The 13,176-nt window shown below is 44.3% G+C and overlaps 1 protein-coding gene across 1 annotated transcript; it reads left to right on the top strand.

Moving 5' to 3' along the window:
* Window positions 1-3,050: 3,050 nt before the first annotated feature.
* Window positions 3,051-8,721, top strand: LOC137348869 (probable G-protein coupled receptor 139). The gene is made up of 2 exons (XM_068014101.1): window positions 3,051-3,120; window positions 7,811-8,721. Exons 1-2 carry the CDS (start codon window positions 3,051-3,053, stop codon window positions 8,719-8,721), a joined length of 981 nt encoding a protein of 326 aa, XP_067870202.1.
* Window positions 8,722-13,176: the final 4,455 nt, after the last annotated feature.

Raw genomic sequence — 13,176 nt, 5'->3', positions numbered from 1 at the left:
CCATGACCTCTACCACGGGGGAGGAGTGTTTAGGATCTTGGATGGTGTGAAGGGTGGAGGTAAAGAGGCAGGTGTTTTATTTCCTCCACTTGCTTGGGAAGGTGCCATGGGGAAGTGATGTGGTATTGGGTTGATTGAGGAGAAGACGAGGGTGGCGAATTCGATTCACTCCATGTGCAATTAAGTAGCGACTAAAGGCACTGGATACTACAAAAGCTATGGACCCTGAACACATTCCAGCAATCGTCCTGAAGACTTGTGCTCCAGAACATGCCATTCCCCTAGCCAAGCTGTTCCAGTGCAGCTACAATACTGGCATCTGCCCAGCAATGTAGAAAATTGCCTAGGTGTGCCCTGTACACAAAAGGCAGGAGAAATCCAACTCAGACAATTACCGTCCCATCAATCTACTCTCAATCATCAGTAAAGTGATGGAAGGTGTCGTTGACATTGTTATCAGAGGCAATTACTTCGCAATAACTTATTCAGTGATGCTTAATTTGGGTTCTGCCAGGGCCACTCAGCTCCTGACCTTATTACAGCCTTGGTTAAAGCATGGAGAAAACATCTGAGCTCAAGAGGTGAGATCAGAGTGACTTTCCTTGACATCAACGCAGCATTCGACTGAATATGGAATCAAGGAGCCCTATCAAAACTGGAGTCAATGGGCACCAGGAGGATAACTCTCCACTGGTTGGAGTCGTACCTCGCACAAACGAAGATGATTGTAGTTATTGGAGGTCAATCATCTAAGCTCCAGGAATTCACAGGAGTTCCTCAGTGTAGTATCCTAGGCCCAACCATCTTCAGCTTCTTCATCAATGACCTTCCTTCAATCAAAATGTCAGAAATAGGGATGTTGGCTGATAATAGCACAATGTTCAGCAGCATTTCCAACTTCTCAGATACTGAAGCAGTCCGTGTAGAAATGGAGCAAGACCTGCACAATATCCAGGCTTGGACTGATATGTGGCAGGTAACATTCGTGCCACACAAGTGCCAGGCAATGACTATCTCAAACAAGAGAAATTCGAACCATTTCCCCTTGACATTCAATGCCAGTACGATCAGTGAATCCCGCGCTATCAACATCCTGGGGGTTACCATTGACCAGAAACTGAACTGGAGCAGCGATATAAATACCGTGGCTACAAGGGCAGGTCAGAGGCTAGGAATCCTGCGGCGAGTAACGCATCTCCTGCCTCCCCAAAGCCTGTCCACCATCTACAAAGCACAAGACAGGAGTGTGCTGAAATACTCGCCACTTGCCTGGATGAGTGTGGCTCCAACAACACTCAAGAAGCTCGACACCATCCAGGACAAAGCAGCCCGCTTGATTGGCACCCCATCTACAAGCATTCACTCCCTCCAACACCGATGCACCAGTGTGTACATCTGCATAATGCACTGCAGCAACACACCAAGACTCCTTAGATAGCACCTTCCAAACCCATGACTTTTACCACCTAGAAGGACAAGGGCAGCAGACACATGGGAACACCAACGCCTGCAAGATCCCCTCCAAGCCATAAACCATCCTGACTTGGAACTATATCGCTGTCTCTTCATTGGCGCTGGATCAAAACCCTTCCTATCAGCACTGTGGGTGTAGCTACCCCACATGGACTGCAGCGTTCAAGAAGGCAGCTCACCACCACCTTCTCAAGGGCAATTAGGTATGAGCAATACATGATATTCTAGCCAGCGGCGCCCACATCCCATGAACGAATGCAACAAAAATGTCATAACCTAGTTGCCGTGGACCAGTTCACTTTGAAACTAGCCATGTAGAGCTGGACCTGCATACAGTGAATGGAACCGTGCTGTACTGATCTTGTTAACTCAGAACATAAGCATGTAGAGTTTGACCTGTGCAAGCGAAATATTGAATTGAACGTTTTTACGCTAAATGCAACAACTTTGAGCCGGATTTGTCAATAATCAATGTAACCAGTGCACACTGAATATTACCCCACTGAACTGAATTGGACCTGTCAACATTGAATGTAAATTTACTGCACAGGTCCTGTCCACCAGAACTATAACAGCACTGACCTGGACATGTACAGACTGGCTTTAATTTTGCTGAAACAGATCTATTCACACTGAAATTGATGGTGCTAAACTGGACTTTTCCCTGACCTGGATCTGAATGTGTCTGTATTGGATATGACTGTGCTGAATTGGATCTGTCCACACTGAATTTTATTGCTGAAGTGGAACTGCCCCGACTGCATGTAATCTTGCTGCAATGAACCAGTCCATGGTGAATACAGCACCTGAACCTGTACACACAGAATGTAATATGCTGAACTGGACCAGTTCACACTGAATTTAAACATGCTGAACAGGACTTGGTCACACTGAATGCAAGGGAGCAGCATTGGGCATGTTCAGCTCGAATGTAACTGTGCTTAACTGGACCTATGTAAGATGAACTGGACCTGCCCACATTGAATATAACGGCACTGACCTGGACAAGTCCGCAATGAAAATAATTGCAAGGTACTGGACCTGTGCACAATGAATGCAACGGGACGTAACTGGACCTGTCCACACTGAATGCAGAGATAGTTGTGTTAAAGTCAGTGTGCAGACGTAGAGGTAACCCGTGGTCACATGAATTGAACAATGATTAGGGGCCAGAACTTGGGTACGTTTTCATTTAGGACCAGAATATTTCTGGTCAGTTATACCTTATGCTGAGACCACTCAACTCAACATTGAGGGGTTTAAACCTGGTAATTCCTCGCGTAAAGCATTCACTTTCATCATTGCAGCCTCCTATTTAGCTTTTCATTATATTTTATAAAGAAATGTAACTGGGATCAGTCTGCACACTTGGGGTATTTCACATTAGAGCCTTGTCAGATCCCTTGAAAAACATTCCATTCCTTGAAAACATAAACAAGAGAGCCTGGCATCGGCTTCAATTAATGTAATTAATGTTAAAGAGAAAACCATCCAATTATCTCCCTGGAGCCTGACATTGGGTATTAAAATGACAATTTTTCAAGTAGTGTAGAACATGCTCAGAGCTTCTCGTAGAAATGCACGTATTACCAACAGGTCTGGTGTTTGTCATTTACTATCCAATCATTGCAGTTATCGGGGTTCCAGGTAAAGTATTGTAGTTAGTTATTAATTATGGGAATCATTGTTTAGCCATGTCACTGCTCCCATTTACCCATAGTGTTTCTCCGCTATGCCTCTATCCTCTCTCATTTAATGGCATGATTTCTCCACTTTGACGCGATAGTGTCTACCATGTAATGCGATTTCTTCACTTTAACTGTATAATTTCTCCCTTTAAACTGGTATAATTTCTTCCCATGTTACAGTATTTTGTCATTCTTTATTTAGTTTTCTATTTTACGATATAGTTTCTTCCCTTTACCGAAATAAATTCCGATCATTTATGCTGCTTTTTCACCTATTTAGCACTAGTATTTCTGCCCGTTAGCAGCGTAGCCTCTTCACATTACAGGTATAATTTATCCATATAATGGTCTCGAGCTACTCTTCATTGGTACGATATCATTCCCCCTAATTACATCATGTAATGATATCATATAATTTCATCTATTTGCCACGACCATCTCACAATTTAAATGTAGTTGCATGTGGTGTTGAGACTGTTACTTTGGGGTAATTATCACAGTGTAAATGTCGTTCTATTGTGTTACTGACAATATTGCGGGAGGTCAATTGCCGCACTCACCACAATTCAAAGTCGTTTTATTGTGTTATTGACACTGGTACTGTTGGTGAATTACTGCACACTGTTAGCGGTGTAAATTTAGTTCTATTTTGTGATTGACACTTACCCTGAGTGAATTATCACACTGTAAATGTAGTTCTATTGAGGTCAATTGCTATGGGGCACAAATTTAAGATGATTGGTGGAATGATTAGAGGGGACATGACGAAAAACCTTTTCACTCAGACGGTGCTGGAGGCAGAAATCCTCAGTTTATTTAAAACGCACCTGGATATGCACCTGAAGTGCTGCAACCTGCAAGGCTACAGACCAGGTGCAGGAAGGTGGGAATATATTGGGCTGCTAGTACTTTTTGGGCGGCACACATACGATTGGCTGAATTGCCTCTTTCTGGGCGTCATTTTGTTATGGTTCTATGGTTATTCACGCTATTACTGTGAGCGAATTATCACACTGTTCTCACTGTGTGAATGCACTTATTATGTGTTATTGACATTTACTGTGCGTGAACTATCACACTGTTATGGTGTAAATGTCTCTAATGTGTTATTGACACTGTTACTGTGGGTGAATTAACATACTGTTATCACGCTGTAAATGTTGCCTTATTGTGCTATTGACACTGTTACTGTGGGTGAATTGTCACACTGTTATCACGATATAAATGTGGTTCTTTTGTGTTTTTAGTTAAATTCATTCATGGGATGTGGGCTTTGCTCGCAAGGCCAGCATTTATTACCCATCCCTAATTGCCCTCGAGAAGCAGGTGGTGAGCTGCCTTCTTGAACCGCTGCAGTCCATGTGGGGCAGGTACACCCATAATGCTGTTAGGAAGGGAGTTCCAGCATTTTGACACAGCGACAGTGAAGGAACGGCGATATGGTTCCAAGTCATGGCTTGGAGGGGATCTTGCAGGTGATGGTGTTCCCATGCATTTGCTGCCCTTGTCTTTCTAAGTGTTAGAGGTCGTGGGTTTGTAAGGTGCTATTTAAGGAGCCTTGGAGCGTTGCTGCAGTGCATCTTGTAGATGGTATACACTGCTGCCACTGCGTCTGTGATGGAGGGAGTGAATAGTTGTGGATGGAGTGCCAATCAAGCAGGCTGCTCTGTCCTGGATGGTGTCGAGCTTCTTGAGTTTTGTTGGAGCTGCACCCATCCAGGCAAGTGGAGAGTATTCCATCACACTCCTGACTTGTGCCTTGCAGATTGTGGACAGGCTTTGGGGAGTCAGGAGGTGAGTTACTTGCCGCAGGATTCCTAGCCTCTAACCTGCTCTTGTTGCCGCTCTAGTTCAGTTTCTGGTCAATGGTATTCCCTAGGATGTTGATAGTGGGGGATTCAGCGATGGTAATGTCATTAAATGTCAAGGGGAAATGGATAGATTTTCTCTTGTTGGAGATAGTCATTGCCTGGCACTTGTGTGGCACAAATGTTACTTGTCACTTATCAGCCCAAGCCTGCATATTCGGCAGGTCTTTCTTTATTTCGACTCGGACTGCCTCAGTATCTGAGGAGTCACGAATGATGCTGAACATTGTGCAATCATCAGCGAACATCCCCACTTCTGACCTTATGATTGAAGGGAGGTCATTGATGAAGCAGCTGATGATGGTTGAGCCTAGGACACTACCCTCATAAACTCCTGCAGTGACGTCCTGGACCTGAGATGACTGACCTCCAACAACCACACCCATCTTCCTTTGTACTAGGCATGATTTCAACCAGTGAGAGCTTTCCTTAAATCCCATTGACTACAGTTTTGCCAAGGCTCCTTGATGCCATAGTCGATCAAATATTGCCTTGATGTCAACGGCAGTCACGCTCACCTCACCTGATCTTGACAGTGGCAAAGCAATTCCCACAAAGATATTCCATTTTAAATGCAAGGTTTTTTCCTACCTACTTGCTTGTTTCCACACCGAATGTATTTTGTTGCATTATTCACCCCTTTAAATATCTTCCATAATAAGTTACTGTTATATACTTTGTTTTTCTTTTTGATGCTCTCACGTTGATTTTAATGGGTTTCTGATGGGATTTTGGGATTTTCTTCTCCCTGCTGCTTTCACATGCGTTCAAATCCTCTGAAGAAGGAATTTTCCTCCACACAAGATCAGGGGGCAGGTTGTTCAACCTTGCCCGTCTAAGAGCGAAGTCCAAAGTACGGAAAGTCCTCATCAGAGAACTCCTCTTTGCTGACGATGCTGCTTTAACATCTCACACTGAAGAATGCCTGCAGAGTCTCATCGACAGGTTTGCGTCTGCCTGCAATGAATTTGGCCTAACCATCAGCCTCAAGAAAACGAACATCATGGGGCAGGATGTCAGAAATGCTCCATCCATCAATATTGGCGACCACGCTCTGGAAGTGGTTCAAGAGTTCACCTACCTAGGCTCAACTATCACCAGTAACCTGTCTCTAGATGCAGAAATCAACAAGCGCATGGGTAAGGCTTCCACTGCTATGTTCAGACTGGCCAAGAGAGTGTGGGAAAATGGCGCACTGACACGGAACACAAAAGTCCGAGTGTATCAGGCCTGTGTCCTCAGTACCTTGCTCTACGGCAGCGAGGCCTGGACAACGTATGCCAGCCAAGAGCGACGTCTCAATTCATTCCATCTTCGCTGCCTTCGGAGAATACTTGGCATCAGGTGGCAGGACTATATCTCCAACACAGAAGTCCTTGAAGCGGCCAACATCCCCAGCTTATACACACTACTGAGTCAGCGGCGCTTGAGATGGCTTGGCCATGTGAGCCGCATGGAAGATGGCAGGATCCCCAAAGACACATTGTACAGCGAGCTCGCCACTGGTATCAGACCCACCGGCCGTCCATGTCTCCGTTATAAAGACGTCTGCAAACGCGACATGAAATCGTGTGACATTGATCACAAGTCGTGGGAGTCAGTTGCCAGCATTCGCCAGAGCTGGCGGGCAGCCATAAAGACAGGGCTAAATTGTGGCGAGTCGAAGAGACTTAGTAGTTGGCAGGAAAAAAGACAGAGGCGCAAGGGGAGAGCCAACTGTGCAACAGCCCCAACAAACAAATTTCTCTGCAGCACCTGTGGAAGAGCCTGTCACTCCAGAATTGGCCTTTATAGCCACTCCAGGCGCTGCTTCACAAACCACTGACCACCTCCAGGCGCGTATCCATTGTCTCTCGAGATAAGGAGGCCCAAAAGAAAGAAGAAAAGAAGAAACTTGCTTGTTTCCACACCGAATGTATTTTGTTGCATTATTCACCCCTTTAAATATCTTCCATAATAAGTTACTGTTATATACTTTGTTTTTCTTTTTGATGCTCTCACGTTGATTTTAATGGGTTTCTGATGCTTCGCTGATGTCAATTGTGTTTATTAATTTTATTTTACATTTTGATGTCATTGGCCTGATTTATTTTTCATTCAGAGGATTACTTTAGAAACAGAAACAGAGCAGAATGGATCGCTTCTAACCAAAGATCACGCTTCACAGTTGTACATTTCGCACAGAATTCTGTAAAACGGATCATTTTGTTGGAAGTGGACCAGCAACTGTCCTGTACTCGCTCTGTCTCTCACACATTAGACTCATTGGATATTTCACTCCTTTCTTTAACTCGACTCTGAATTTACTTTGGCTCCCGACATAAATGAACGGGTGGAGTCAAGAACTCAAAAAGCTAAAGCATATATGCGCTTTCCTCCAGAATAAAATTTGATTCATTGAAGTTGGAACTGGAGAAATAAGTAAAGTTCGCAATTCCGAAAGATCTAAATTGTAACAAATATAACAGGATGCAAGTACCCGAGGCACAGAAGAGTAAAACGATGGAGTTTCTCCGCTTCTCCATCTCTGGGCTCGGAGTCTCCTGTGAGCTATACTGGCCGCTAGAATGTGTCTGAAGGTCAGAGCATCGAGCAGTAAAATCGGAATGAAAGGGAGACAAGGGGTTAAAATCCAATGAGTCCATTAATCTGCGTCCCATGCAACTGATACATAAAATATTGATTTTCTGTGGCAGAACCAGGTATATTGTTAATTATTTACACAGGTCTCCCTCTTTCCCTTTTCTTTCTCAGTCTCTTCTGTCTGTCTTTTTTTTACAGCTAACTTGGCAGTTATTGTGATCCTGCCCCAAGGAAGATGTGGTCTTTCCAGATGTATCACTTACTACCTGGTGTCTATGGCAGTGATGGATCTCTTGGTAATTTTCACTGCTGTGATATTAAACAGGATTGCTATTTATTATTTCCCATTCAGTTTCCTGAACATCACACCAGTATGTGGTCTCCGAGTTGCCCTGAACTTTGCAGCCATAGATATTTCTGTCTGGTTAACAGTCGTTTTCACATTTGATCGATTTATAGCTATCTGTTGCAAAAAGCTGAAAATAAAATATTGCTCCAATAAAACAGCGGCACGGGTTATAGCAACGGTCTGCACACTGAGCTGTTTGTATAATACGTTTGTGTTTTTTATATGTGAACCTTTGTATATAATTAACAATATACCCTGGCTCTGCAGCATGAAATCAGTATTTTATACATCAACTGCCTGGATTGCATATGAATGGATTCATCAGATTTTAAACCCTTGTCTCCCATTCATTCTGATTTTACTGCTCAATGCTCTGACTGTCAGGGACATTGTGGCAGCCAGTAGAACTCGCAGGAGACTCCGAGCCCACAGCAACGGAAGGAAACAGAGTGACCCAGAGATGGAGAAACGGAGAAACTCCATAGTTTTACTCTTCTGTGTCTCGGGTACTTTCATCCTGTTATATTTGTTACGATTTGTATCTTTCCTCTATGTCCAGATTGCGAGCCTTACTTATTTTTCCGGTTCCAATTTCAATGAATCAAATTATATTCTGGAGGAAAGCGGATATATGCTTCAGTTTCTGAGTTCTTGCATCAACCCATTCATTTATGCAGGGACTCAAAGTAAATTCAGAGTCGAGTTAAAGAAAGGAGTGAAATATCCAATTCGTCTAATTGCTAAATTATGTAAACAATGAAAATAATAAAATTCAGCATGAGTTGCACATTGTATTCTATTCATTGCTCTTCTTGCTTATATCACCTGGCCTCCACTTCCTGATACACTTATCTACTGTGTGACTTTAATGATGTATAAGAAACGCTGCAACACTGCACATTTCAGTATTGTGGTATATTCTCAGTTAGTTTCCAGTTCTCTTCCCCGTGCTGACTCAGGCCTGATCCACTAGCTCCAAGGGCCCCGGAGGATCTCCACATTCACGTGGGAGACCGAAATGCCGACCCCTGATTTGTAATTGGATGCCAAGTTTAACTGTTTACAGAAGGAACCACAATATGCCCCCTGAGGATGGTTAGGACCTTGAGAGTAGGATACGCTCTGAAATAAGAATACTGTTCCCACGCGTTGTTCACCACACACTGGGCACCGCCTGCCCATCCCTCCCCAGCCACAATCCTGATCCCATAAACAGAGGAACAGAGTAACTGCTGGATGGAAAAAAAAAAGACAAAGCACCAGGTAGTTTACCTTCTCCTCCTCTAATTGGCCAATTCGGACAACATCGCCAGTGCCACAAAACAAAATAAAATCCAGCTAACAAGTGTGCCCAATTTTAAAGGGATAGAAACAATAAACACACAAAAAAACTATTTAAATATATCAAATTGAATGGGAACATTATCTTATTAGCGACTGTGCACTCCTGTTCAGTTCACTGTTTACTGTCCTGACAGTTGCATAATTCAATGATAATGGTGATGTTGACCAATCATAACGATCGATCTCTATCAATTAGTCTGCAATAGGCCCAGGCATGAGGTGAAGATATTCCCAGTGGTGAAGACCTTTAGGAATCAGGAGAACAAAATGAATTTCAGCAGTGATGCAGAGGTCTAGCGTCGCTTTGCTGGAGCACCATACACCACCGGCTACTTCCTGTGCAGCCCACCTGGCATTCCATTAGTAAAAGGTGGCTTGAGGAGGCGACCCTGCATGTGCTGGAAACTGGTGAGTCAAGGCTTTATTGACCTCACACAACCCAATCTGCTGATGTGCCCCAGTATTCCACATCTGGACCAGGCAGGTCCAGGTAATGTATAAGTCTCTGACCCTACAATAACAGGTGCAGAGATGCAAATGAACACTGCACTATAGTTCCTAATCTAGCAAGGATCCCAAATTGCAGGTAAAGTACTTTTTTGAGAACTTCTTCGGTTACCAATTGTTTGGATGCACACTGGATTATTTTTGGAAATTTTGTGATGATTTTCTACACTTGCCAGAGATTTCTGCTGCATCCTCAAAGATAGAGAAGCTGTTTTGATAGCATGACAGCACAAAGGCTGCAACAGGAATGCGGACAGTAATGACAGTACCACAGGGTCTGCTGCATGATGGGACATCGTCTATTGACAGCCTTATAGAGTCATATGTATGCTCTTTTACTAATGGAATGCCAGGGGGACCGTACAGGAAGCAGCACACCAGGCAAAGCAATGCTGGACCTCTGTAGCACAACTGCAAATAATTTAATGCCCCTCATTCTAAAACTCTCCACCACTGGGATTTTCCTCGCCTCCTGTCTATGTATTTTGTAAAATAATTGATAGAAATTTATGCTGTGAATCCTCAATAACGCATTATTATTCGATCGTGCCTACCAGGATAGTCAAAGCCAAACTAGGCTGGAGTGCACAGTGGAGAGTGAATTTAATGTTCTCAATCAATTCGGCATTTTAAAAATATTTTGTGTGTTTATTGTTTCTGTCCCATTAAAAGCTCTGCGCCATGGCCTCTATCAGTTTGGAGCCAGGCTTCTTGACAGTAACAGAAAGGTGCCTCGCAAGCCAGCCAATGTACCCAGCATCTCCTTATGCACTCTAATAAGCTCTCTCCTGTATGCCAGCCAATCAAGCTCCTTTGCAGTTGACTCGACTGTGATCTCGCCCGCCGGGAAGCTTTCAAATGAACCGTACACTACCGATGGCCAGACATCTGCCCACTCATGACCAGTGGCTCACAATACGCTGATCCCAATATCTGAGCTGCTGGTTACCAGTGTTAGAATCAAACGGCAGGACCGCTTCATAATTTTATTAGTGTTGTGTTGTTTTATCTCTCTCTCTCCCTTTTTTCCTCCTTCCCTTCCTCCTTGGAACGCTGTGCCCGGGCAGACGTTAATTCGTAGGTGTCTGAAAGCAGGAAATCAAAAGGGGAACGTTGAGGTGGAGGTAGGGGAGCGGGTTGGCAAGCAAAATACCAATGGTAATAACATCTGCAGCTTGCATATCATGTCAAATCGAAGAATGATGGTGAGCTGGGTGATGAGGAGGGGCATAAGGCGTGACCATACCGTCATTCTCAATGTTCCAAGTGACGCTGGATGGCTTGGACTCTGGAGATGCAGACACTCCGATTTTAGAGATTCATCTCCCTGTAGTACTCTAGGTGTCCTTGTTCCCCGGCTGTTCTGCACTGCTCTTTTCTATTGTCAGCCCCTTGTTCTGCAGGGCGGGGAGCAGAATGTCAGTGATTCTGCATATGGGTGAAGTTCCTGCCATAGCAGAATGGTTGGAGATAAGTGGAAGCAGGGAGAGGTAGGTGTGCAGCTGGAAGTATTGGTAGGTGTATGAGGGTGAGGTGAATGTCTGAATGTTAGGCGTATGTCCTGAGTTCCAGCAAGGGCTGCTGGGTGAGTGATGTAGTTGTGGTGCATTCAAAAACATGACCGGTTGCTGGTGTGTGGATAGGAGAGATCCTTGAAGATGACATTATCCACCCACATGATGTCATTGCTCATCTCTGGCACAGCTGCCAGATCTCCAGGTTCTGACGCTGGGCATTGACCTCCCACACCAAATGCTCCCATTCCATTCTCAGTGTGGTTGTACAGGACCTCCAGGACTCATTTATGGCTGTCCATCTCCCCCTCCTGCCAAGCTCCACCATCAGTGTCTCCATCACCCTGGAACTCTTGCTCTGCCATGGGATTTCCATTTACATCATTTAAATTCAACCAATATTAATCGGTGCACTTTCCTTTTAAAGGGGCAGACTGCTTTTAACAACATTAGGCTGCCTGTGCCACGTAGCATCCACACAATGCTGTCCAATCCCCTGACAAGTGCAAAGGCAGTCAAGAGCATGAAGAAGTTAGGAAGACGGGACTCACTCAGCCACATGCAGCAATCGTGCAGATCAGGTCATAGAGTCATTGCAGCACTGAAAAACTCTTGTCAGCCAATCGAGTCCATGCCAGCTTTCAGTATAACAATCCAGTCAGTTTCATTCCCCTGCTCTATACTCATAGCCCTGCATTTGTTCTTCAAGTGCCTATCTAATCCCCTTTTGAAATCAATGACTATCTCTGCTTGCACCAACCTCCTAGGCAGAGTGTTTTAGGTCGTTACCACTCACTGCGTAAAAAAGTTCATCTGCACATCCTGTCCAGAGCCCACCCCCGGTATCTCATGTCCAACACCTTAAATCTGTGTGGCCTCGCCCCGTTACCATCAGTCAGTGGAAACAATTTCTTTGTCTTCCTTATCGAAATCTGTCATAATCTCATACATATGCATAAAATCAAAGCTCAATCTCCTTTGCTTCAAGAACAAACCCAGCTTCTGCAAACTAACATTGCAGCTAAATCCCTTCATCTTGGAAAAATTCTAATAAATCCCCTCTGCACCGTCTCAAGGACCCTCTCATCGTTCCTAAAGTATGGTAAACAGAACTAGACACATGACTCCAGTTGTAGCTTAACGAGAGCTTTATAAAGTTTCAGCATGAGTTCCCTGCTTTTCTATTTAATTACTCTATTTATAAAGGCCAAGATCCCATATGCTTTGTTAATTATGCCCTTGATCTGTCCTGCCAGCTTTAAAGATTTGTACACATGAACACCCAGGTCCCTCTGTTCTGCACTATTTCGAATTGTGCCATGAAGAGTATACAGCCTTCCCCTGTCCCATCTTCCAAAATATATCACTTCAAGCTTCTCTGTGTTATAGAACATGGAACATAGAACATTACAGCGCAGAACAGGCCCTTCGGACCGCGATGTTGCGCCGACCTGTGAAAGTATCTGACCTACACTATTCCATTTTCATCCATGTGTCTATCCAATGACCACTTAAATGCCCTTAAAGTTGGAGAGTCTACTACTGTTGCAGGCAGGGCATTCCACGCCCCTACTAATCTCTGAGTAAAGAAACTACATCTGACATCTGTCCTATATCTATCACCCCTCAACTTAAAGCTCTGTCCCTTCGTGTTTGCCATCACCATCCGAGGAAAAAGACTCTCACTATCCACCCTATCTAACCCTCTGATTATCTTATATGTCTCTATTAAGTCACCTCTCCTCCTCCTTCTCTCTAGCGAAAACAACCTCAAGTCCCTCAGCCTTTCCTCGCAAGACCTTCCCTCCATACCAGGCAACATCCCAGTAAATCTCCTCTGCACCCTTTCC

This window comes from Heterodontus francisci, chromosome 34 (assembly GCF_036365525.1).
Source record: "Heterodontus francisci isolate sHetFra1 chromosome 34, sHetFra1.hap1, whole genome shotgun sequence".
Lineage (NCBI taxonomy): Eukaryota > Metazoa > Chordata > Chondrichthyes > Heterodontiformes > Heterodontidae > Heterodontus > Heterodontus francisci.
Note: the sequence above shows the minus strand (reverse complement) of the source record. Positions and strands in the feature narration are given on the sequence as shown.

Excerpts from the sequence above, each read along its gene's own strand:
- LOC137348869 (XM_068014101.1), top strand. The coding sequence starts at position 3,051 with ATGCACGTATTACCAACAGGTCTGGTGTTTGTCATTTACTATCCAATC. Across the intron at positions 3,121-7,810 it reads TGCAGTTATCGGGGTTCCAG|CTAACTTGGCAGTTATTGTG; the intron begins GTAAAGTATTGT and ends TTTTTTTTACAG.